We start from the raw sequence: 27,015 nt of genomic DNA on the forward strand, positions 1-27,015 counted from the left end.
GGGGTTTAAGACACAGACTAGAGAGAGCTCGGCAGCGCCACCTATTGGTGGAGTCATAACACGGTGGCGCCTTAGCAATGCTGGTGGCCGCGCTGTTTGGTGATTCCGTTCAATCCCATCAGCGTTCCCGATAAAAGTCATGCTGCCTCCAGGAACTGTCATACTGGGACTCCTCTAGATCTGGGGTCCTGCTTGATTTATTCTGAGGTCCCCAGCTTCTGGCCCAGTGTGTGGATTCAAGAGCTGTTGATGATTTCATTCATATGTATATCAAATCTTCCTTAGGTTAAATGATAGTTACACATCATATTAAACAACAATCACTGAAATCAGTTCACATAGCTCTGGTGGTCACACGAGGCAGCTTCACTGCTACCCCAGGTTCCTTGATTAATCTCTCCTTTTTAAAACTTTTCATCTTCTGCCTATTTAGGGGGACAGTTTTTGTCTGTCTAGAGTTTCAGGATAGCAAATAATTATGCAATTTAACACCTACGTAGGACATTAGGACACGTTTTGGGAGGTTGTGGGTTAATGTGTCACTTTGTTGTTTGTCAGCTCCTAGCAAGGGGCCTGGAACTTCTCTTTGAGACTGGCTTGAGATGCAGATAAAAGTGATTTTAATCCAAGACTCTGGCAGATCCCTCTCTGGAAATCCCAGAGAGAAAGAGAGACAGAGAGAGAGAAGACCAACTCTTCCAATGATAAAGGTGGCAGCCATGTGACTGCAGGCGGCTCTGGGGTCTCCGGGGCGTCTGCACCCTCTGATGGGTAACAACAGACTTGCTCACACTGGCTGTCCCAAGGCTGGGAATCCACGAGCCTGTTCCTTGAACCTCATGCAGTTCGGATGCAGACCAGGTTTTCTCTGTGAGGGCAAACCGCGGAGGTGGGCTCTTCCATAGCACATTTGCATTACACGCACAATTTAAGGCTCATTACAAGATTGGGTACCTTTCTGGGCATTTTGGCCATGATGGGCTAGAATGGAATAATATGGTGCGTGATGTAGGATTCTGTCCAGATTGATGGAATAATGAACAAGGCTTTTAGAGGCAGGAACTACCTGTCTCACTAGGATGCCCACGGGGAAGCAGTTTTCGGAAAGGCAGCAGGAAGAAAGGAAGGGGAAATGTTCCGCAGTATGAAGGCCACAAGCACTGTCGCGGAAAAAGTGGAGTCGGAGAGGTGGTGTCCCTCCCTAGGACCAGTTGCTCAGCCCTGTCCTCCGGGGCTCTGAGCTAAGAGCAGCAGATGCTAAATGCCGCTATGAGCCCCCTACCAAGTTACAAGCCCCATAGGGTGGGGCTTTGGCACTTAGCCCCACGTTGACCGGCTGGCTCTGGTTGGGGGACAGGGCTCCGTGTCTCAGGCCCCACCGGCATTCGTGCTGGGCCTGGGGACTGGGCAGAACTCACCTGCGGCCTTGACATCTTTCCCAAGGCCAGCGCTGCTGCTGGCTGCGATCCCCAGAGGAGAGGACGAGGACCCCGTTTCCTCTCTCGGCACGCGGTTCTTCTCACCAGACCTGTTTCTCTAAAGGTGCGGAATTCCTTGCCAGCCTCCATGCTTCAGCACCTGGACACAGGTGGGGTGCAGGTGGAAGTGACCCGCATCTCCAGCGGCAGCGTCGTGGTGGAGTTCAACTTGCTGGTCATCGCAGACGTGGATGTCCGGGAGGTGTCTGCCACGTTCCTGGCCGCCTTTCAGAATGCCTCTCTGCTGGAGGTGGTCGGAGGTGACCCCTTCATAGTGGGTAGGCAGAGGCTGGACCCCGGTGGAGGCTTGCTCTGCAAGGGAGAGGCAGTGAAATCCTAGCCACTGGCTTTGTTTCTGAAAGATGCGCCTCCTCTTGACGGCTTCCCTGCATTAGATGAAAATGCGAAACAGATAGGACCCTCATCTCTCTTATTGCTCCTATGTTTTTTTTTTTTTTTTAAAAGGTTTAAGGGTTGAAAAATCTTCGGGGGAACCTGCAAAGATTCCCGGGGATGCCGCCTCCTTTCTGCAGGCTGCATCCTGCCCCTCCCTCCTTTGCTGCTCTTCCATGGGCTGAGGGCAGACAGGTCCCTCTCTGCTGGCAGATTTCCTCCCAAGCACAGTTTCCAAGGAAACTGTGGAAAATCCTAGGAAAAATAATTGAAAAGAAAAGCCGGGAGAAAAGGCAATTTAGAGTCTCTTCTCATATTGTATTAGTCAGCTGGAGTTGTAACAAAATACCACGGATGGAAACAACAGACAGTTATTTTCTCACAGTTCTAGAGGCTGGGAGTCCAAAGACCAAGGTGCCAGCTGATCTTGGTGAGGGCCCGCTCCTGACGTGTAGGCGGCCACCCTCCTGCTGCGTCCTCACCTGGCCTTTCCTCTGTGTGTGTAGAGGGGGAGCGCTCTGCTGTCTCTTTTTATAAGGACATCAGTCCTGTCGGATCAGGGCCCCTCCCTAACGACCTCAGTTGACCTTAATTATCTCCTAAAGGGTCCACCTGCAAATGCAGTCACACTTGGGGTCAAGGCCTCAACACACAGATGTTGAGGACACACAGTTCAGACCCTAGCACATAGCATGCCTGAGAATAAACGATAAAAGGCTTATAGTTATATGTATGGATGAAATCAAAGACAGTATAGATGAATATTTTTCTGATCTTTGGAATGAGAAGGGTTAAGCCTGCAGAGGAAAAGCCTGGACTACTTGACTCTATAAAAAGTTAAAGCTCTCATGTCAAACAGAACAGTCACCATTGTAAAGCAAGCAGTGAACCAAAAAGTAATTTCAACAATCTGATGAAGAATTATATCCTAAATAAAGAGCGATCACACACATTGGTGATAAAATACTAAGAACCCAATAGACACAGACACAAAAGACCCAAATAGACCATATGTGAAAGATGACTCCCACGCGACTAACAAAGATGGAAGGATCAAAGTCATTCCCATTAAAATGAGTTACTCTTTTCGCCCATCTACAAGGAATTTTTTTTTTTAAGATAATCCTGATAGCGAAGCAGCCCCTGCACACAGCGCTGGGAGAATAGGATTTGCTCACACTTCCTGGTATTTGTCAAGAGCTGTAAAAATGTTTCATCCGCTTTGTTTTTTTGGGTTTTTTTACTTTGTGTTTTTTTTTTTTAATTTTTAGTGGAGTACAGTTGATGTACAATGTTGCGTTAGTTTCTGCTGTACAGCAAAGTGAATCAGTTATACATATATACCTATCCACTCTTTTTTAGATTCTTTTCCCATATAGTCATTACAGAGTATTGAATAGAGTTCCCTGTGCTATACAGCAGGTCTTTATTAGTTACCTATTTTATATATCGTAGTGTGTATATGTCAATCCGAATCTCCCAGTTTATCCCTTCCTCACACCCTGGGAAACCATACGTTTGTTTTTTACATCTGTGACTCTATGTCTGTTTTGTAAATAAGTTCACTTGTACCAATTTTTTAGATTCCACCGATAAGCTCTATCATATGATATTTGTCTTTCTTCCTTAATGTTTTATCCTGCTCATTGCATGTAGCCCATGTATCGTAGCACTTACAGGACTCCATCCTAAGGAAACAGAACTCAGTGTGGACTATAGTTTACATGTAAAGACATTCATCTCAGTGCTACCTTAAAAGCAGAAGATCGGAAATAACCCACAGTCCCGTAATAGGGAAGATAGTAAGTCAATTTTGGTAATCCATGCCATGGACTGTCAGGCAATTATTAAAAATGAGGTTTGCTGAGATAGAAAATATTCCTGACCCAAGGAAATGGGATGGAAACTGGACTCACATTTGTGTATAAAACGTGATCTTAGCTGCATTGCAGTCTGCCTTTCGAAAGGCTGGAAAGGAATACACCAACATACAAACACTTACGTCTGGGAGGTGACCTCAAGGGGGCATTTTATTTTCTTTGCTAAGCTGTCCTGGTTTTTATCCATTTTCTGCAGTAAAGCCGCATTATGGTTCATAAGGTAAGTAACTGAGCTTAGAGGTGAAAGCAAGTGTGTGCCGGGGTCCCTCTGCCTGATACCAGGGTCCAGGTGGGGCCCATTGGTCTCCTGGTCTCCAGGCAGCTGAGGGGATGCTGAGCTGCCTTCACCCTCCCCCCCTCCCATCCGCCCCCATCATCCTCCTTCCAGAACAGCCCCTGCAGACTTCCTGCCACCCGCCTCTCACTCCCATACCCGGCAGAAAATCAGGGTACCACCCTGTCTCCCGAACCCTGCAGAACTGGCCATCTTTGCTATCATTTGATAATTTTAACCTTGGTTCCCGAGATGCAGGCTGCCTGTAAACAGTGGGCAGAGCCGCGATTCTCAGGCCTCCTGTGAGGGTTTCATGTCTTGTTTCCTAAACGCTCCAGATTACGATGAGTGCGACAGCGGGGAGGATGACTGCGCCCCGGGCTCCTCCTGCCGCAACAGCCTGGGGTCCTTCACCTGCAGCTGCGAGGGAGGCACCCCCGACCTCCCCGTGGAATATTCTGGAAGACCCTGCGAAGGTAGTAGTCTCAGGATCCCTTGTCTGGAATACGCTCAGGTAGTCTGTTCTTTGAAGGACGTTCGTCCCCAAAGTGCGTCTTTTCTAAACGAGATTGGCATATTTCTATGTCTTGGGCAAGTTTCCGTGTGTACGAACACGTGCAAGCATGCATATGTGCCCACGTGCATGTGTGTGCACGTGTGCAATGCCTGTGTGCACGTGTGTGTACATGTGTGCACATGCCTGTGCCGCCCCATCCTTCCACATCCCTCCAGCCTTCTGGGTGGTGCCTCATCTCCAAGTGCTTCTTCTGATGCCCTTGATGAGAAAATATACACATCAACTCAGGTGCGTCCTCTCAGATGCTAAAAGATGATCTTGCAAAACATACAGCCTGTGTGACAAATGACACATGACATGGAAGCGTTTCTACTCAGACCCACTGTCCACGCAGCACTTTTCCCATTAAATGGGGCCTTCGTGGATTCACTGTTGACTCTGAGATGGCCCCTGCCATCCAGGGATCTGCGGTCAAGTAGAGGAGACATGTTTATAGGAGTGAACACAGTGTCTGAAGGAATATGGAATATGCTCTACTTGAGGCAGAAGCAGGAGGCCCCGAGGAGACTAAGTTGTTTCAGTCCCTTGAGTGTGGTCAGGGAAGGCTTCCTGGAAGAGGTGTCTTTGAGCTAGTCTTAAAGGATGGCTCCGACGGCACCAGCAGAGGGGGCTGCGGTGGGGCAGGGTGTGGTGGGTGGGTGCAACAGTAAGAACACAGCTGTTGAAAGCGGGCATGGTCCAGGCACGCAGCGTGTGCTGGCTGCAGCGTGATGCCTACAGGAGGTGGGTGGGAGAGAGGGGGAGTACCCCGCCCAGCGAGGCCGGGTGAGGCCAGTCGAGAAGGCTGTGAACGCCATGAGCAGGGGTTTGGACTGCATCCTGGGGCTGGGGAGCCAGGTGAGCAGCATCTTGAGATGAGAGGGCAGGTGCCGGGGCGGCAGGCAGCAGAGCCGGGCCATAGAGGAGGCTCAGGGAGGGCTGAGGTGTGTCCTGGGTCTGCCCTCCGAGGACGGTGGATGCTCTTACAGAGGCTTGTGTTCTTCTAGAGGTCGAAACCCAGCATGCTTTAGGGAAGCAGGAAGCTGGAGTAGGAACAAGGGACGCAAGGATCCAGAGAGCGAACTTCATTAACCCACTTTAGAGATAAGACTCAGGGGCCCCCAGGAGTGATGGCTGATCCCAAGCCCATGGGTTCAGCACATGCCCAGTGTCAGCCTGGGAGAGTCTGGGCGGGCAGGGGACCCCTCAGTTCTCCAGCCACGGGGGCCACGGTGAACCAGGGCAGGCCCAGCTGCCTGGGCTGGCAGGAATGTGCAACACGCATGTGTGTGGCTCTGCTGGCATGTGCGGCCCCGGGGTGCGCTGCTGCAGGGTGCGGAGTGGTCCGTCTGCTGTCTGCCCCTTGCCCCGCCCCTGCCTTGTACCACGTCTCTGGCCAGGCTCACATGGCTGTCCCGAAGCACAGACCCACCCTATGCCTTTGTCTCCTCATGTCTTGCAGCCGACTCTCCTGGCAACACAACCCAGGCCACTGGCCCAGAGCAGCCCCCTACCCCAGCAGGACCTGGGGCTGTCTCAGTGCAGGGTGCCCGCCCAGCCCCCCAGGGCCTGTCCCCGCGGCTGAACCTGACCGGGGCTGTCAGGGTGCTCTGTGAGATCGAGAAGGTGGCCATCGCCATCCAGAAGCGCTTCCTGCAGCAGGAGTCCATCCCTGAATCCTCCCTGTACCTGGGACACCCGTCCTGCAATGTCAGCGACCACAACAGCACGCACGTGATCCTGGTGGCCGCGTGGGGCGAGTGCGGAACCGTCATGCAGAGTGTGAGGCCGGGCTAAGACCCACCATGGGGCGCGGGGAGGGGGCTCCGGGAGTCTGGATCTCGATCCGGGGAGGGTCCATGTGTGGCCTGGGGGGCCAGGAAGACCCTGCACCCCGAGGCCTCCGACTGTAAGCACAGGAGGACCCAGCCAAGGGTTAGAATAGGACCGAGCTCTCACCGGGGACCAGGCTGCACCCTGGTGCAGGGATTCTGGTGGAAAGTCAGGGTTTACAAAAGCCTCCCAGTGATTTTGATGCACAGGCGGGATGGAGAGCCAGTGGGGGAGAAGAAAGGGCAGGAAAGCCGGGAGCCTGTGCGTGAACATGTGTGCCTGTGTACACGTGTGCACGCATATGAAAACATGTTCGTGTGCATGTATGTCGGCGAGCGTGTGTGTGTGTGTGTGCGTGTGCGTGTGGGAGTGTGTTTGTGCAGAATGTGTGAATGGTTGTGTGTGCCCGTGCATTGGTGGGGACGCCTCCCCCACGTGCTGAGGGTCCCGGGCCATGTCAGCATCTCTGGTTTGCAGCGTTCGTCACGTGGTGGGCTGATGGCTCCAGGTCCTGTGTCTTCAAATGCTGCCTCTAGGCCATAGTGACACTCCTGCACCCCTCACCCCCCATCCTTCCCGCTCCCCACGCTTGGCCCCTGCTTTCAAGGCCATGCCAGGCAGACACAGCGCCTTCCATGGGTTCAGCCAGTGCTGGGCATGGGGGAAGCGGGAGCAGCATCGGGCGGTGTTGTCCCTGGAAAGATGTGAGGTCCTGGCACAGGAGGTACCATAACCCAGTAGAGCAGGGTGGGGCTGGGCTTCCTGGGCCCGGGGGTGGGGGGAGGGGCCTTCTGGAAGGAGGCTGAAGTGGTCCCAAGGGGTGTAAGGGGGGTGCACCACGACCCCAGGGGGCAAGTGCAGATAGCTGGATGAGGGAGGCCAGAAATGGGGGAGGATTTACAAGGTGGAGGGTGTCTGAGTGGCTCTGGCCAGCAGACGGCTGGGCCCTGGGTGGGACGGCAGCCCAAAGGGGAAGGGTCTCCTGTGGGAGGTGGGCTGGGGGAGGGTCTCAGCAGAGGCCCGGCCGTGGCACTGTGGGGAAGGTGGTCCTCAGGGACGCTGTGCTGCTGGGCTGGGCGGGGGTCTTCGGCCTTGCTTCCTAGCACAGGGGTGGAGAGGGAACCGGGCCTTGAGAACCCCAAGGGCCTGCTGGCTGGGTATCTAGCCCCCTCATCACCCCCAGGTCAGGTATTGTCATCCACGTTTAACCGGTGGGACCTGGAGGCTCACCAAGGTCTATGGGGCCGGTGGTCAAGGTCAAGGTCTCCTGGCCTCCGAGGACCAGCCCTGAGGCCTCTGCGACTCTGCGTCTCCAGGGGCCTCGACGGCACGGGGTGGGCAAGGGACCATCACCCTCAGAGGCTCTGGTTGGAGCCCTGGGTGGGCTCCCTCGTGGGGCAGGTGAGCCCAGGCACTGGATGGGCTAGGCTTGCTGATGACCCCAGGTCAAGGGCACAGGGAGGCGACATCACGGGCTGAAAGGCTCAGAGCTGGTGTGGGCTTCAGTAGGAAGAGCCCTGGGGAGGGGAGCCAGGGGAGACACAGTGGGAGACTTCTCACAGAAGAGACCCGGGAAGGGCAGGCAGGGGACACGGGGCACGGGCGCAAAGGCAGCTCCAAGGTACCAGCCTGCCTGGAGGCCAGACCCAGGGCGAGGGCTGGCCGGGCAGCTGGAAGACCACGCGCACCTGTGGGCCCGGCTGGCCGCCCTCAGGCGTGATTCCATCTTCCCCTTGACGGGAGTGGGGTGCGGGCACAGGTGTTGGCAGAGATGCCAACTCAGACCCACACACAGGGCCGCTGGGTTGACGGACCAACCGGGACGTTTCCAGTGACCACAGCCTTCGTCAGTCCCCCTCCAACCCCTTCAGCCAGCACAGCTGAAAAATAACCAGGGTTTGGCTTCTCTTTCTTAAAGATGCCTAAGACTCTCACCTGGAGGTGGGCGCACGGAGAGGGGGTGAGCAGCCATGGTGGGGGGTGCAGAGTGCGGGGGACCGCAGCTTCTGGGCGACTCCAGTTCTGAGCCAGTCTGCACACAAGCTGGCGGGGGGCGGGCACAGGTGCTGGCAGAGCTGCCGCTGTGGTTCTCAGGTCCACGTTGGTGCAGGACCTACAGACCTCAAGTGAGAGATGCTAGGAAATAAGACACTCTTGCCGGCAGTGCTCAGGTGCGATGGGCTGGCCAGGCTGCCCTCGGGGGAGTCAGCACCTCCTACACGGAGGCACAGACACAAGGCTGCAGGGGTCGGCTCTCCCACTTGCTTGTTTTTCCGAGCTAGACAAACACCTGGTTTAGCAATTAAATTCAGTAAAATTCAGGGTCCTTTCAGAGCAGAGGGAAATTCATCTCTTATGAGTCATCCAGGCCCTGGAAACCACAGGAGCTCTTCTGTGTTTTGAAATTTGTCAAAAACTAAGATTCCCCCTGGAGACTTACTTATACAAATACAACAGATTATGTACAGTTAGCAGGTTCTTCCTCCTTTTTGGGGAGAAGGGGGTTAAATTTTATCGACCTCCTTGTTTTTAAAAAGAAGTTAAATTTAAGGTCTCATCTCTCAGTTTAATGTACTATATACATCAAACTATGTTTCATACTATGTTTACGTTAAATCTAAGGTCTCACCTCTCAGTTTGATATACCATATTCAGATGGTTTAGAGTATGTCTAGGAAGAGAGAAATTAGCCCGTGCCCCAAAGAGTCATGAAGTACAGAATCATCTTCATAAATACGTGTAAAAGTCTTGTGAAGATAGCAGGGGACTGTCCAGGTTTTCTGAGGCATTTTTCAAAGTGAGTCAAGGCACATAATGTCCACCACTGTGAGGACACACGTTCTAAACTTGGTGTCTCTGATACAGCCCATCCGAGATGTGGCTTCATGGCTATTGTAAAACTAAATGTGCTGAATGAGGGTCTGCTTCTGAGCTGAAGAAACCACAGGACCTGTAAACATCGTGCAGATAATTAAAAATATGAGCTATGAACACAAGCGCTTTATGTTAAAAAGCAAACAAAGAAGATAGCGTCAATTCAAAAGTGTTTCAATGTTCCCATTGTGGATCGGTCAGTTAAGAACCTATACACCTTTGCTCCCAGAAGCTAATGCATTAGGAGTCTCTACCAAGGAAAATGAATTCTAAAAATTATCATGACTGTCAATCATTCTAATTTCAGCATTTGTATAAAAACTTAGAGAGACTAATAATAACCAAGAGCTAAAGATTCTTTTTAAAAAAGTTTTTATTCCCGTTTTATTGAGATGTAATTGACACACAGACTGTATAAGTTTCAGGTGTACAGCATGAGGATTTGACTTAATACATCATGAAATGATTATTACAGTTTAAATGAACATCTGTCATCTCATATAGATACAAAATTAAAGAAAGAGAAAAAAATTTTTTCCTTGGGGTAAGAGCGCTGAGGATTTACCCTCTTCACCACTTTCATGTATAAAGTACAGCAGTGCTAATTATATTTATCGTGCTGTACATGACATCCCTAGTACTTCTTTATCTTATAACTGGAAGTTTGTACCTTTTGACCACCTTCATCCAATTCCACCTCCCTCACTCCCTCCTCTGGTGACCGCAAATCTGACCTCTTTTTCTGTGGGTTTGTTTGTTTGTTTCTGAAGTATAATTGACCTGCAACACTGTGTTAGTTCCTGTTACACACATAGTGATTCATGTTTCTATGCATTTCAAAATGATCACCACGGTAAGTCTAGCTCCGATATATCACCATGCAAAGATATTACATGATTATTGACTATATTCCCCACACTGTACATTTCATACCCATGACTCATTTATTTTGTAACTAGAAGTTTTTACCTCTTAATCTCCGTCACCTATTTCTCTCATCCTCCCCCCCTTCCCTCCGGCAACCACCTGTTCTCTGTATCTATAACTGTTTCAGTTTTGTTATGTTTGTTCATTTGTTTTGTTTTGTTTAGATTCCACATATAAGGGGTAACATGTTGCTACAAATGGCAAGATTTCATTCTTTTATATGGCTGAGTAGTATTCCATTATATATATATATATATATGTATAAATATGTATATATTTCAGATCCTCTGCCCATTTTTTAATCGGGTTGTTTGTTTTTTGATGTTGAGTTATATGTGTTCTTTGTATGTTTTTGGATATTAATCCCTTATCAGATATATTATTTGCAAATATCTTCTCCCATTCAGTAGGTGGCCTTTTTTGTTTTGTTGATAGTTTCCTTCATTGTGCAAGTTTTAGTTTATGTAGTACCATTTGTTTATTTTTGCTTTTGTTTCCCTTGCCTGAGGAGACATATCAAAAAAAGTATTACTAAGACTGATGTCAAACAGCATACTGCCTATGTTTTCTTCTAGAAGTTTTATGGTTTCAGGTCTTACATTTAAGTCTTTAATCCGTTTTGAATTTATTTTTGTGCATGGTGTGAGTGAGAAGTCCAGTTTGATTCTTTTGCATGTAGCTGTCCAGTTTCCCCAACACCATTAATTGGAGAAGCTGACTTTTCCCTATTGTATATTTTTGCCTCCTTTCTTGTAGATTAATTGTCCATATAAGTGTAGGTTGATTCCTGGGCTCTCTGTTCTGTTCCATTGATCTGTGTGTCTGTTTTGTGCCAGTACCGTGCTATTTTGATTACTGTAGCTTTGTAGTATAGTCTAAAGCCAGGAAGTGTGATACTTCCAGCTTTGTTCTTCTTTCTAAAGATTGCTTTGTCTATTTGGGGTCTTTTGCTTTTCCCATACCAATTTTAGAATTTTTTTGTTCTAGTTCTGTGGAAAATGCCATTGATATTTTGATAAGGATTGTACTGAATCTGTAGATTGCCCTGGGTAGCATGGTCATTTTAACAATATTAATTCTTCCAATCCATTAATACGTATATCTGTCCATCTATTTGTGTTGTCTTCAGTTTCTTTCATCAGTGTCTTACAGTTTTCTGAGTACAAGTCTTTTTACCTCCTTAGTTAGATTTATTCCTAGGTATTTTATTTTTTTGATGTGATTGTAAATGAGGTTCTTTTCTCTTTCTGATAGTTTGTTGTTAGTGTACAGAAATGCAACAGATTTCTATATATTAATTTTGTTTCTGCAACTTTACCAAATTCATAGATGAGGTTTTTTGGTGGTGTCTTTAGGATTTTCTATGTATGGTATCATGTCATCTTCAAACAGTGACAGTTTTTTTGTTTGTTTTAATGAGAGCCCTGGGTCACACAGCTGTCTTCTTGCTATAACCTCACATGGCAGAAGGGACAAGGGAGTTCTCTGGGGTCTCTTTTGTAAGGGCACTAATCTCCCCCAAAGGCCCTACCTCCGAATACTATCACACTGGGGATTAGGTTTCAACAGACAGGTTTTATGGGGACACAAGCATTGGGTCAACCCAGCAGGAAGCTCGCAGGACAAAACAGCCATTCCTTTATATGTCCTCATCCTTTTAGCCCTGAAGCAGCCTGCCCTGGGAAGGGCATGATCTCAGGTGAGGCTGACCCTGAAGAAGCTGACAGTTGGAGACCATCTGCTGACTGCACAGCTCACAGCTGGGCAGCAAGTCTTTCCTTGAAGAGGGATCTGAATGGGACATCTCTGTGTCTACCAGAGTCTACCTCTCGAATAGTGACAGTTTTACTTCTTCCTTTCCAATTTGGATTCCTTTTATTTCTTTTTCTTTTCTGATTGCTGTGGCTGGGACTTCCAATACTATGTTGACTAAAAGTGGTGACAGTGAGCATCCTTGTCTTATTCCTGACCTTAGAGGAAATGCTTTTAGCTTTTCACCATTGAGCATGATGTTCAAGAGGCATAAACTCTTTGATGTAAACAACTTTATCAGTTTGTCCAGGTCTGTTTAATGTGCACACAAGGAAAATGCACTTGTTCTATAATTTCTTAAAAAACAGCAAGTAAGGAGTAGATGCAGTAGCTGTAGAAGGAAAGAGAATCAAAAGGTCCTTCTCTTCAGGGACTTTCAGATCATTGGAGAGTAGACAATTCCCTTCCTGCTCCTCCAAGCTTTGCCCTACAGACGGTGTTTTGTTCTCAGACCCACTCATGTCAAGGCTTATTTGGCCATTAGATTTCTCGTCTGTCAGATGCACAGGTTCCATTAGCATTGTTAGTGTCAAAATGTCTATTTTCAGCAAACGCTCTACTGGCAACCTTATCGGGATTAGACCCTTTGTCATATAGCTCGTACTCTGCTTTGCTCTTTCATCCTCCAAGAAGTCCAATAACTTCTACTTTACTTGGCTGTGTATTTCTACAAACTCTAATCCACACTTCTTTACTGGCGTAATTTTCAACCATGCCTCTTGTTTCCTCTTCATTCGATGGCTCTGATTTACCTATTTCACACAAAATTCCCCTTGTCTAGTTCTAAACTGTTAAGGCCAGCGACTTTAACAGAAGCAGGGCAATGCCCACTACCAGTCGTTATGCATAGTAAGCATTACAACCGCAGGTCATCTAGGCTGTCCTTGACCGGCCCTGTGCTCTGTTCTTCTAGTGACACTTTTGGAGATGTCAGTAAGGGGTGTTGATCTTGCAGAAGCCACCACCAGGACGATCAAACTCCAAGCCACTAGCAAGGAAAGCACTTCAAATGGGTGGTTACAACTTCAGGCATTTTGTCAAACAAAATGTTTAGCTTCAGTATAATGGTGGCAATTTTCACAGACATTTTAATCTCTTCCCACAATGCTCTCCACTGAATCAGATGATGAAATTGCCCATCCCAGGGTCTTCATCACTATTTTTGGCTCTGGAGAAATTTTGGAGCTCTCTTTGATGTTGGCAAGCCCATCTGCTTGTACTGGTATACAACGGCCTGAAAATCTTCTCTTTTTCCTGATAAACGTTCACGTTCTGAGTATCCAGTCCTTACCAGCTGACCCTGGCAGCATTTCTCTAGCATGAAACTGATTAGCTCTGCACTTTTTTTTTAATGGCCTTAACCTCACTAACGCTAACGGGCATCACAATTCTCCCTGGAGACTTGTGTCCACAGGCAAGAGCTGTGTTATCATTTCACACCCCTGAGTCCTCTTCCAGACCACATTCATTTTCTTTAGGTTGCCCTCTGGACCCTTGGTTCTGTGTTAGTGTCCCTAGAATTAGAAAGAATGCAGTTTGATGAGTCGCAGGCTTTAACCGATTTATTTTAACTCGATTTCTTTGGTGAGGACTTGCTCTCTAATTTTCAGAAGTGTACCTGGGGATTATTTGGGGAAGAATCTAATCTATTGTTTGGGGTATCGTCTGATCTAGTTTGTCTCTGGTTCTCTTTTAATGAAGAAAGCGGGTACAGGAAGTAGGCTAAACCAGATGTCACGACGTTATGTTCTCTTTTGCAGTTTATACTGGGAAAAATTGTCAAGGTTTTCATATTTGGGGGGATAAGCTTTAAACAACCCCTGCACCCAGAACTGTGGTCCGTAGACATGTTGGGGGCCTGCTGGGGCCCGGGAGCTCACTCATGTCCCGTCTGCGTTCAGAACATGACGAATACGGTGGTGAGGACCACGCTGAGGAACGACCTGTCCCCAGAGGGCATCATCCATCACCTGAAGATCCTGAGCCCTATCCACTGCGCCTTCCAGAATGACCTCCTGACGTCATCGGGCTACACCCCGGAGTGGGGGTAAGTGCAGAGGCGTCTCCCCAATTCCCTGCAGCTCACGTTCCTCCCAGCACCATCACTTGGGGGTTTCTTTAGGGTTTTAATCACTTGAGGACCCTTCTGAGAGACTGAACATACCAAAGGCAGTGGCCAAGACTTGATTAATAACTGGCAGCTTCCCTAGATTTGTCCCCATCTCCAGTCTAGAGCCAACCAGGGAAAGCGACACCTGTTCCCCTAGCCAGTCACGTAGGACGCCCCATCAGGGCACGCCTCTCTCCCCCTTTCCCCTGTGAAGCTCACCCCTCCTCTGCCTGCCTTTGAGTCTCCACCAAACTCTAGTGACCGGGGCTGACCCCAGCTCTAGCCAGCTCAAAAAACAATAGCCTTTCTTTTCTTATTCTCATTTGGGTGGTCTTCTTTTAATTCCATCTTTCTTTGGAGTATTTTGGGGAGAAATGGGAACAGGAGGGTCACAGAAGCAGACCCCAGCCCGCAAACGCTCCCTCTTGCAGGGTTTACACCGTCATCGAGGACCTCCATGGCGCTGGAAGTTTTGTCACCGAAATGCAGTTATTTATTGGAGACTCTCCTATTCCTCAAAATTATACCGTGTCTGCCAGTGATGACGTCAAGATTGAAGTAGGGCTCTATAAACAGAAAAGCAACCTCAAGGTGGTCCTGACCGAGTGCTGGGCAACACCATCCAGCAATGCCAGGGACCCGGTCATGTTTGGCTTCATTAACAACAGGTAGGGGCACCCACCCCCTCTGTGTAGCCTTCTTTGGACCCTCTGAATTTCCAGACACGCATGGATGCAGACCCGGGTTTTAGGTGACGCCCTCAGGAGAGCCTCCTCTTGGGAACCAGAGATCTAGCCATCCTTGCCTTCTTGTATCCTAGTGGGGATGCTCCGTGTGCACTCAGGTGCACGGTAAGGAAACTCACCTGGGAACAAGGACAGGAGGGCCCGTTTAGAACTAATGAGTCGCTTTGTCTCTTCCCAGCTGCCCTATCCCCAACACACACACGAATGTGATTGAGAACGGGAACTCCAACAAGGCCCAGTTTAAGCTGAAAATCTTTTCCTTCATCAACAACTCCATAGTCTATCTGCACTGCAAACTCCGCATCTGCATGGAATCCCCCGGAACCACATGCAAAATAGTAGGTGTTTTGCTGTTCTAAACCTCTGGACTCACCCTCTTTGTTATGAGGAGGGTTGCTCTGTGATCGGAAGCCCAGGGCCTGGGCATTTCTGGGGCCAGACTTCAGGGAGGAGGTGCTGGGCCCTGCAGACTTGGCCCTTAAAAGATATGAAATGAGGTTTTAATGGTGGACAGTCCTGGGTGAGGACCAGTGTCGCTGGGGGGCTAACTTGAGTCCTTCCTTAGACCATACCATTCCACTGGCCATCACATCAGACCTTCCTTGTCATGGTGCTGTCATGCTTCTCCTTCGAGGTGATCGAATGCATACTTAGGTGTAAAAATGTTATTTTAATCTGAAATTATTTTTAGCAAGTCGGTGGCACACTGCTGAATCCTAGCCACTAGGTTATTTCATCAGGTTTTTGTTCTTTCCCGTTCAGCGTTTATGCTGGGATTATGAATAACTTTACATTCTCATTTCCTCAGAACTTTGAATTTGAAATGTGCTTTGCACTTCTGGGTTGGAGAGTTATTCTTCATCCACAGACAAGTATGTGAAGTGACTGTCATGTGTCACCTGTGGCTGGGGAAGGCATGGAGGGCTCTGTTGGCCTTTGCTTCAGCAACCGCATATTTCTCTCTCCTTTGGGGACACGTTTGTTCCTGTGCTCCTTACAAAAGTTGGGCAGTTTTCCTGGGTGATCAGGGCCAGCCATCAGTCAGGATGCACAGCAGAAGAAATCCAGTGAGCCCTGATTTTGCTGTCACTTTTTCTCAAATAGCAGGTCTACTGGAAAGGAACACAGACTCCTGGTGCCTGCCCGCTGAGGGGCTCCGAGCCTGCATCAGCCCCTTAGAAACCCTAGGGTGTTAATGACCATGACAGCTTTGACAGGGAGCGGCCGGTTCTCAAATTCTCTACACTATGAGCTTCACGTATTTCTTTCCAAGCTCCTCTAGGATGGGTGTTGTATTGGTTTCCTGCGGCTGCTGTAACGAAGTACCGCAGGCTGGGCAGCTTAAATAACATAAATCTATCCTCGCACAGTCTGGAGGCTGGAAGTCCGAGATCAAGGTGTCGTCGGCTGGGCTGTTCCTTGTGAGGCTGTGGGAGAATCTGTTCCAGGTCCAGCTCCCTGACTGATTGATGGCACCTTCTCCCTGTGTCTTCACATGTCTTCCCTCTGTGCATATCTGTGTCTGTGTTCAAATGTCCTCTTTTTGCAAGAACACAGTCCTATTGGATTAGGGCCACCCTACTGACCTCATCTTAACGCGATCATCTGCAAAGGCCCTATTTCCAAATAAGGTCACGTCCACAGGTACTGAGGTTAGGACTGCAACATCTTTTGGGGGACACGATGCACCCCATAGCAGGTGTATGGTAGACAGATTCTATCATGTCATTGAAACTTTTCATCAGGCCCAGGTGTTAAAAGGAGCAGGTGTCTGCCGCGGGCTGTGGAGAACAAAGGGTGACTCTGAGACGATGCCCCCAGGGGCCAAGGGGCCAGAGCTGGAAACTGGAGACAGCACAGGGGGCTACATCTTGCTTCCTCCAACCCTCCTGCTGCCCAGCCCTCCCCCATCCAGTTGGGCACCCTGCCTGCACAGCCCCGAGGCCCAGGTGGTCCAGCCTCCCCCTTCCTCCTTCTCCCCTGACCAAGCTCATCCATTGTGACTTGACGTTTCTGGCAGGAAAGAACATGTACGAATCAGAGGATCAACCCTGATAGTGGATGCATTTCTCATAAACATTGTTCAGCTAATTTGTACTTCTTCTCCTTTTAAAATTACAGAACTGTGACGACTTTAGGTCGCTGAGAAATGGCGAGCCCTCTGCAACGCACCAGATGTCCTGGGGACCCCTGATTCGGTCCGAAGGTGAGCTGGTGACTTGGTTTAGACAACTAAACTTGGGTATTGATTCAGAAACTGCTAGCTGTCCCCAAATATCTGTTCTCTTCTCCTTCCATGGTAATAGAACCCCCAGTTTTTAGGGGACAGGTGGCTGCCAGGAATAAACACTATAATTCCCAACTGACCTTATAGCAAGAGTGGCCATATGGGTGAGCTCTGGCTAATGAGATGCAAAAGAGAGTGTCAAGTGACAACTTTTTTTTTAACATCTTTACTGGAGTGTAATTGCTTTACAATGGTGTGTTAGTTTCTGCTGTATAACAAAGTGAATCAGCTATACATATACATATATCCCCGTATCTCCTCCCTCTTGCGTCTCCCTCCCTCCCTCCCACCCCTCTAGGTGGTCACAAAGCACTGTGTGCCTGCCTTATAAACATCCGGTACCCACCCGGCTGCCTGACATTCAGGGGAGGCGGCTGCAGGCAGCTGCCATCTGGGGGCATGAGCACCGTGGAGGCGGGAGCCGGGAGCCCCAGGACACCGTGGAGCGAAGCTGCAGGGCCAGGCCTGGGCTCTGACCTCCGATGTTTATGCCAGAAAGAAATAAGCTTCCATTTTCCTTGTCGCTGCTTTTTTGGGTTTTTCTCTTCCTTTCGGCTAAACCTAATCCCAGTTGACTTTCCTTTTTTATTGTTTTTCTTCCTAACTTGGATGGCCCTCCTTGCCTCTCTATTTTCCCATACAGGAACTTCCGGGTTTTGGATGCAGGGTGTAAACCGGGATGGGTGTGCTAACCAGGGCTTGGGAAGCGGGCCTCTCACTGTTGTGGCCTCTCCCATTGCGGAGCACAGGCTCTGGACGCGCAGGCTCAGCAGTCACGGCTCACGGGCCCAGCCGCTCCGCGGCATGTGGGATCTTCCCGGACCGGGGCACGAACCCGCAGCCCCTGCATCGGCAGGCGGACTCTCAACCACTGCGCCACCAGGGAAGCCCCAAGGGAGGTCTTCTTAGCCAGTGATATTCAACTGCTGGTTCTCATGCAGAGGATTTTGGAAATGAAAACAAAAGTCCCAGGTCCCAGGCCATGCCCCAGGCCAACCAACTCAATGTCTCTGGAGCTGGATTCCAGGCCCTGGTGTTTGCACCGGTCCTCGGATGATCGCTGGCCTGGGTCCTGGGACAATGTGCTTTTCCTATCCTCTTCATTGTCTTAAATGGCTGAGAACTGATGGATCTAATATGAAAGAGAATGTATGTGAATTGCATTCTTATTTATAGAAACAGAACTTCTATTTATTCATAGATATTACAGATAATGTCAAAACCAGAGTGGAAAAAACACTGGGTTTGGAGTCAGGAGGGCTGTGTTTAAATATAGGCTCTCATACTTCTGAGCTGTGTGCTCTTAGGAATATTCCTGAGTCTTCTGAGTCCCGTCCAGCCAGCCATCATTCCTCCATCCATCCACTCACCTACCCACTTATTCATTATCTCCTCTAACTACTGTATGCCAGGCTCTGTGCTTTTTCTCTACATCATAGGAGTTATTACAACAGTCCTACATACCTGGCCAATAAGATTACAGTAAATAAAAATCCTCTGTGAGGCTAAAATTTGTGATGCAGGAGCTAGGTTGCCTGGAGACAAAACTTGGGTCTGACTTTGGGCATGCTGCCTTTGCCTCATTTGCCTCATCTGTAAAATGGGGACAACAATAATGATGATGGTAATTCCTAGTTCATACAGTGCCTTGTCCGTAGCAATTACTGGTAAGTGTTATTTATTATCCTTCCTAACCGGTAGTGCACTTCACTAACACAACCATTGCAGAGAACCCCAAACACAGTAAGGGTGTAGACGGTCAAGCTCAATGACAAGGATTATAATTATTCATTTTGTTCATCATTCTTTCTCATTGTATTATTAGCTTTTCTGCTTCATAACTGTGTCATACAAATATACAGAAACATCATTTAGAAACTTGGAATCTCTCAGCTGGTAGGCAGGTGATTACATTTTAATAGTGTGTAGTAACAGAAATACTGCTGGAGGCACAGAGTGAAAAGAGGCTGGCAGACAAGTACCTCCGGGATTTTATCTCTGCCCCTCCCACTGGGCACCCATGACCTGTCCCCTGCTATCACATCACTTCTACTCTGGGGAAGAATGAGAACTCTGGGAGATCTCAGGGAACATGTCCAAGCTCACACAGCTATCACCTGGACAAGCTGGGCCTCTCCCAGAAGTTCCAGCCTTTTCCTAACCCACCCACCCTTGGTCTCCAGGGGCTGCCCTGGCTTCCTTTCCAGGCATCAGTCCACCCCAGCCTTCACACCACGGGTGTTAGTTTTCTGGGGCTAGTGACACAGGAAACTAAGAATCACAAACCGGGTGGCTTAAAAGAACAGAAACTACTCTCTCAGAGTCTGGAGACCCAAGTCCAAGGTCATGGCGTGGGCGGGGCTGGTTCCTTCCGAAGTCCCTGAGGGAGAGTCCGTTCCAGGCCTCTCTCCCAGCTTCTGGTGGTTCTGGTCTGGCAGCCTTGGCTTGTGGTTGCATCCCTCCAGCCTCTGCCTCTGTATCCCATGGCTTTTCCTGAAGGTCTCTGTCTTCTTACAAGGACACCAGTCGTTGAATTCGGGACCTCTTCTGCTTGAGTATAACTTAACTAAAGATGTCTGCAATGACCCTATTTCCAAATAAGGTCGCATTCTCAGGCACTGGGGGTTAGGACTCAACATACGTGTTTTGGAGGGATACACTTCAACACATAACACTGTGTGTTGGCAATTTTAAGGCAGCATCCAACTGGTAATCGTTTCTGAATCTGTGCTACCAACAAATCATATATCGGCACTGTAATTTTTGCACTTCATTTTTGGAAATCATCCGTGGCCATTTGCTTTATAGAGAACATTATTTCTCACTCATTAGAGCTTTTTTGTGTGAAGAGGTAGAGAATGTTTGAGATTAATGTCCGTGGGATCCTGAAATGTCCCAGTGGGAAGGGTTTGGAACAATTATCGAAGTGAGGGGCCTGGGTGCCCCCAGAGAACAGCTGAGCTGGACCTCAGACCTCTGGAAGGACCTGGACCCTCTGCAAGGGGCCGGGGTTATACGTACCCTGCTCCTGGGTTATTTGCGTGCCAGGAGGTCCTCCATCACTTTCCCTCACCAAGATGTGTCCCCTTCACAAGAGCAGCGATAGGCTAGTGTCTTTGTGAAAAGGTTGATCATGTGCGTCACCGCCGTGATATCACAGCAGCCCTGCTCCTGCTATCCTGGGGGACGACCAGTGTCTTTCATTTAAGCATCTCGTCTATCATGGACTGACAGGTGGTTACTATGTTTAAGGAAATACCCCCAGTGATGACGCGGGTTGCATTGCGACACAGGCTCCCTCTCTAGTTGTAAGCATCTCTCCTGGACCAGTAACCATTCCTGGACCATGGTAACCAGTGGACGGCACTGGCCTGTGGACCCCACTCGGAGCAGCTCTGAGTCAGTGGCCAGTGAAGAGTGCTCGGCTGCAGGGAACAGAAACCCAGCTGGAGAGGCAGCGACCGAACATGTTCGCTCATCTCTGTAGCTGCCAGTCTGGGGCTGGGGCTGGGCTCCACGGGGCCAACAAGGGGGCCTCTTCTGCCTTTCTGCTCCAGCATCCTCAGGGCAGACAGCCCCCCTTGTGCTCACAAGTTGGTCCCCTACGTGAGGCACAGGAGGAAGGGGAAGGGTTCACTGTAGCACCCACTGGAGGATGGATTTAAGATCCAGCCATGAAGGGGTTGTCAGGAAGCTGGTGCCCCAGAGTCTGGAGACCTCAGGTTCCTTGGGAGGTTGCAGCCGCTCCAGCAACTGTCCCCAGTATCCCTATCCCAGTGTGGTCCTCCCTCTGGAGGAGGGGGTTGCCCGGTTCCAGCTGGCCCACCATCCAGGCAGTCGGGTGGGAGCCTCTTCTAGGCCATTGCTGAATCACTTTGGTGTCTGCACTCGTCTGATCCATGACTGGGAGACCTGGAGCAGCGGCCACTTCCGGAAACAGCCCCAGAAATGGAAAACGGGGTCTCCAGTGTCCCTTATTGCCCAGGAATGCTTTCCTACCCAGACCTTTCTGATAAGCTCCTGTGGTGAAATTGAGATAAAATTCACCTAATATAAAGTTAACTGTTTTAAAATAAATAATTGGGCAGAATTCAGCACCTTCACCACCCTTCTCTAGCTTCAAAACATTTTCATCACCCGAAGCAGCTCCGTGCCCACAGGAGGGAGTGACTCCGCAGCCCTTCCCCTGCCCCTGAAACTACCTGGCTTGGCTTCCTGTCTCTGGTCTCCCTAGAAACAGGGTCACACGACAACGTGTGGTCCTTGGAGACCGATGCCTGTCACTCGGCACAATGGGTGTTTTCCAGGCTCATCCATGTCATAACCTGTGGCCGACTCTCGTGCCTTTTATGGCCGAATATTATTCCACTGGGTGGATGGACCACGTGTTGTTTATTCATTCGTCCTTTGATGGATTTGGGGGCTGCTTCCCCCTTTCGGCTGTGCTGGATATGCTGCTATGTGGCCGCGTGTATGAGTGTTTATTGAGTCCCTGTGTTCAGCAGTTTGGGGTCCAGGCTCTCCTGTGCTTTCCTGTCCCTGAGTGTGGGGAAGGCCAGCTTCCCGGTGCTGTGCAGTGTGTGGGCACCGTGTGTCTCTGTGCAGGGCACGCTGAGCGCTCTGCCCCGACCTGGAGATCCTGGGGCTCCCGCATGGCCTCCTTCCTCTTGGCCAGTGATTATCCGGAACGTGGGCAGGCAGACCTGTCCTGGCTGCTGTGCTCTCCCGGGCTTGGGGCGGGGGCACGGGCACGCTGAACGTCTGATGCGTGAGAGCTTGTTCCATCGCGGGTGCGTCCCGTCCCGAGCCCTCCATCCAGGGGCAATGCCGGGACCCCGCTGCGACCAGGCCGAGCTGCTTTGGGCAGACCACCCACCTGCGCCTGTTTCATCCCTGCAGGAGAACCTCCAGCTGCAAAGCCGGGACTGCGAGCCAGTTACCTGGTCCTCACGCTGGTGGCTGCCTTTGCCTTGGTGGCGGGGCCAGCTGCCCTTCTCATCATGCGCTACCAGAGAACGACAGGAAAATACAACCTCAAAACCCAGTCCGACAACTTCAGCTACCAGGTGTTCCACGAATAAGGAGCCCGGCTGCCCGCAGGTGGGTGAGGAGGGAGGCCCGTCTCGTCTGAGGCACCAGCCCTGCCTTTGCCGCCGAGGTGCCTGCACAGTGCGTCCCGCGGGGTTTGGCAAAGGGTAGATTTGTGGGTTTCGGCGGTTCATGCCTGGGATACTGTGATTTATAATCAGGAATATATACTTGGTCTTCACCCACTGCTCCTGGCACAGAGCTCCTGAAACCCTTGGAATTTCCTAAGTGCTGAGGGCGGTAAAGGTGTTTTTGTTATATTAGTGAGGTGACCTTTGGCCTGTGCCTTAGAATGGGGGCCGGTTGCTGGGAGAGACTGCGGCGTGATTAGAGGGCTAGATGTGCTCTGCTGAGGCTCCAGATAGGGGGCGAACAGCAGTAACTTCAGTTCAACTTTCCTCCAATAATAACGATAACAGCTGCCTGGCGGGGTGCCTTCCAGTCTGGGTGGGGGCCCGCCAGGTTTGGTCACGAAGACCCTCCCACTTCCCCATCCTATTCCATCCTGCCCCCGTCGGGGGTCCTGTCACGTGGACACGCCCCACAGTGGCTGGCCCAGGTCCCTGTTTCCTGCCTGGGTCGGCAGCGTCCCCCGCTGGGCCACCTTCCCCGCGTTCAGCTCTTCATTCTCTCGAGATAACGGACCTTTGATACAACTCCTCAAAGTGTGGCAGTTCCTGGCTTCATCCCTTAAATGAGGAGAGGGGGCTCAGAGATCTCAAGTGAATCACCCCCATCACACAGCAGAGGCGGGTTACAGCGCACTTCCCCACAAGGCAACGTCCCTTTCTGGGTGACTTCAGCGTCGTCAGAGAAAATGTCACCTCCTTCAGGGGCTGGTCCTGCAGACACTGGAAACGTGATGTCTTCACCCTGTCTCAGCCCCCTTTGCTCCGAGGACCCAAGAGCTCACGTGATTCCAGGGCCTCGGAGCCCTTACAGCCTGGATGGGGAGGGTTGGACCAGGGCCACTCACCTCCCTGCATAGAATCGCAAGAGAATTTCAGCAACTTTTACTTAATATTTAGAAAATGAATTCCAACAAGGAGGCCAACACTTGTCCTGGAGAATTTCTAAGGAAATCTTGTGTGTTGGTGCCTCAGCCGTGCTGGATGGCCCCCTCCTCGAAATTAAAACACTACAGGGAAAATTGGTCCCTTTTCTTTTCTTATTCTCCTGAGACTTCTGTCTTCCAAAGTAAAAAATATCTATATCTGGTTCTCAAGTTCCTGAAAAAATCTGCTTTTTGAAAATCTCAAACAAATAAACATCCCCAAGGTTGGCAGTTGGTACAACCCCACTAGGTGATGAGCCCCATATCTGGGTGGGTGGTCCACAGATAGCACAAAGGCACAGAGCCCCGAGGGCGTGGCCGTCTGGCTCAGGTGTGTGTACCTGTCTCACCTGACTGCTGACCTGCGGGAGCTGCACTCACCGGAGACCGGGGTTCCTGTGCCTCCTGGGATTCGCTGCCCTTTTATTTGGGCTCAGTCTCTCACCATTCGGCAAGCACAGATGTCATGTCCTGGGGGTTGGCGGTAACCTCCGCGACCCACTCTGGGCTTTCCAGCATCAACCCCACCTCTCCTGCTGCAGACTGACGCAGGCAGTCTCCTTCCCCACACAGGTAGCCGTGAATCAAGCTCCAGTCTCCACTCAGGCGTCGATGGCAGCCTGCCCTGTCCCTCATCCAGAGCCTGGATGAGCTCCAGAAGTGGTGGAAACACAGCCTCTGCCTGCCCCCAGGAGGCCCGTCCTCTGCCCGGGTCCCAGACAAGGCAGCACCAGGTGGGCGAGCGGAGCTGGTGGAGAAGCAGGCCAGGAGCTGAATGCCCCAAGCCTCAGACACAGGGGTCTTCGAACCAAGCTCGAACGCAGCTCTGCCGTCACGCCATCGCCTCCACCACACAGAGCTCCCAGGCCCCTCACCACCCTAAGCGGTCCAGGCGGCCCTTCCTGGCTTTGCTCACCATCGACATCTATCACCTACCACCCACCCCTCCATCCATCCATTTGACCCTCTGTCAAATACATAACATTTCACATTTTCGAAACTATTGGACAGTGTAGTTGAAGTTCTTTTTAAAATAGGTGAGTCATTGAAAATGGGTCATTTGTAGAGACGTGGATGGACCTAGAGACTGCCATACAGAGTAAGTCAGAAAGAGAAAAACAAATATTGCAAATTAATGCATATATGTGGAATCTAGAAGAATGGTACAGATGAACCGGTTTGCAAGGCAGAAATAGAGACACAGATGTAGAGAATAAACGTATGGACACCAAGGGGGAAAAGCGGGGGTGGGCCGGTGGTGGTGGGATGAATTGGGAGATTGGGATTGAACATGTATACACTAATATGTATAAAATAGATAACTAATAAGAACCTGCTGTATAAAAAAATACAATTAGATAAAAAATAAAAATAGGTGAGTCATAAAAATACTGCCAATGTGATTTTTAGTAGACATATATACTCGTTAACTTTTTTTTTTTTTTTTTTTTTTTTTGCGGTTCGCGGGCCTCTCACTGCTGTGGCCTCTCCCGTTGCAGAGCACAGGCTCCGGACGCGCAGGCTCAGTGGCCATGGCTCACGGGCCCAGCCGCTCCGCGGCATGTGGGATCTTCCCGGACCGGGGCACGAACACGCGTCCCCTGCATCAGCAGGCGGACTCTCAACCACTGCGCCACCAGGGAAGCCCTGTACTCTTTAACTTTTGTCCTGCATTACAAGGATATTGTTTTTATTTACACAGCAGTGACTCAAAAGGCACTCTATTAATACGAAAATTTTTATAGCAAGTCGAAGTAACATTATATATATCCTTATTTTATATTGTTCCAAGCACTTTCACAGATATTAAAATAAATAATTTTACCAGGGGTGAGGCACTATTTACCCACTGCATAATGGGAAACCGGAGAAGGAATGGGTGAGCTATTTACATAAGTTTACAAAATGAGTTCATGAGGAAATAGGTGTAGAATCTAAGTATTTTAGTCTAGAAATTTCTTCATTACACCATGCTAACTGGTAATGCTTTTCACTTTATTTAAAGCAAATGGAATTGTATTTGATACCTAACACCTGAGAGGATAGTGTTTTTCCATGATGAACTTAGACAGAATTATATCTAACAGGGTTTTAGTATTTTTTTTTCATTTCTCAAGCTTTTATTTTATTAAAAAGAATTTTTTAATAGATCTTTGTTGGAGTATAATTGCTTCACAATACTGTGTTAGTTTCTGCTGTATAACAAAGTGAATCAGCTATACATATATGTATATCCCCATATCCCCTCCCTCTTGCGTCTCCCTCCCACCCTCCCTATCCCACCCCTCTAGGTGGTCGCAAAGCACCGAGCTGATCTCCCTGTGCTAGGTGGCTGCTTCCCACTAGCTATCTATTTTAAATTCGGTAGTGTATATATGTCGATGCTACTCTCAGTTCGCCCCAGCTTCCCCCTCCAATCCAATATCCTCAAGTCCATTCTCTATATCTCTTTATTCCTGCCCTGCAACTAGGTTCAACAGAACTTTTTTTTTTTTTTTAGATTCCATATATATGTGTTAGCATACGGTATTTGTTTTTCGCTTTCTGACTTACTTCACTCTGTATGACAGACTCTATGTCCATCCAACTTACTACAAATAACTCAGTTTCGTTTCTTTTTATGGCTGAGTAATATTCCATTGTATGTATGTGCCACATCTTCTTTATCCATTCATCTATCGATGGACATTTACATTGGTTCCATGTCCTGGCTATTGTAAATAGTGCTGCAATGAACATTGTGGTACATGTCTCTTTTTGAGTTATAGTTTTCTCAGGGTATATGCCCAGTAGTGGGATTGCTAGGTCATATGGTAGTTCTATTTTTAGTTTTTTAAGGACCTCCATACTGTTTTCCATAGTGGTTGTATCAATTTACATTCCCACCAGCAGTGCAGGAGGGTTCCCTTTTCACCACACTCTTTCCAGCATTTACTGTTTCTAGATTTTTTGTTAATGGCCATTCTGACCAATGTCAGGTGATACCTCATTGTAGTTTTGATTTGCATTTCTCTAATAATTTGTGATGTTGAGCATCTTTTCATGTGCCTCTTGGCCACCTGTATGTCTTCCTTGATGAAATGTCTATTTAGGTCTTCTGCCCATTTTTTAACTGGATTGGTTGTTTTATTGATATTGAGCTGCATAAGCTGTTTGCATATTTTGGAGATTAATCCTTTTTCTGTTGTTTTATTTGCAAATATTTTCTCCCATTCTGAGGGTTGTCTTTTTGTCTTGTTTATGGTTTCCTTTGCTGTGCAAAAGCTTTTAAGTTCAATTAAGTCCCATTTGTTTATTTTTGTTTTTATTTCTGTTACTCTAGGAGGTGGGTCAAAAAAGATCTTGCTGTGGTTTATGTCAAAGAGTGTTTTTCCTATGTTTTCCCCTAAGAGTTTTATAGTGTCTGGTCTTACATATAAGTCTTTAATCTATTTGGAGTTTATTTTTGTGTATGGTGTTAGGTAGTGTTCTAATTTCATTCTTTTACATGTAGCTGTCCAGTTTTCCTAGCACCACTTATTGAAGAGGCTGTCTTTTCTCCATTGTATGTTCTTGCCTCCTTTGTCATAAATTAGGTGCCCATAGGTGTGTGGGTTTATCTCTGGGCTTTCTATCCTGTGCCATTGATCTATATTTCTGTTTTTGTGCCAGTACCATACTGTCTTGATTACTGTAGCTTTATGGTATAGTTTGAAGTTGGGGA

General features: G+C 49.1%; 1 protein-coding gene across 1 annotated transcript in view; it reads left to right on the forward strand.

Annotated features, from left to right (window-relative positions):
- UMODL1 (uromodulin like 1) overlaps positions 1-24,962 on the forward strand; it is a 63,303-nt gene extending 38,341 nt beyond the window's left edge. The window contains exons 14-22 of the mRNA XM_033418366.2: positions 1,543-1,756; positions 4,364-4,501; positions 6,044-6,363; positions 13,929-14,074; positions 14,569-14,805; positions 15,062-15,221; positions 17,005-17,089; positions 22,070-22,270; positions 23,886-24,962. Of these exons, the coding sequence (XP_033274257.1) occupies positions 1,543-1,756; positions 4,364-4,501; positions 6,044-6,363; positions 13,929-14,074; positions 14,569-14,805; positions 15,062-15,221; positions 17,005-17,089; positions 22,070-22,251 (1,482 nt within the window). The 3' untranslated portion in view covers positions 22,252-22,270; positions 23,886-24,962. The remainder of the gene's footprint in view (positions 1-1,542; positions 1,757-4,363; positions 4,502-6,043; positions 6,364-13,928; positions 14,075-14,568; positions 14,806-15,061; positions 15,222-17,004; positions 17,090-22,069; positions 22,271-23,885) is intronic.
- Positions 24,963-27,015: the final 2,053 nt, after the last annotated feature.

Source organism: Orcinus orca, chromosome 5 (assembly GCF_937001465.1).
Source record: "Orcinus orca chromosome 5, mOrcOrc1.1, whole genome shotgun sequence".
NCBI classification, from domain to species: Eukaryota; Metazoa; Chordata; class Mammalia; order Artiodactyla; family Delphinidae; genus Orcinus; species Orcinus orca.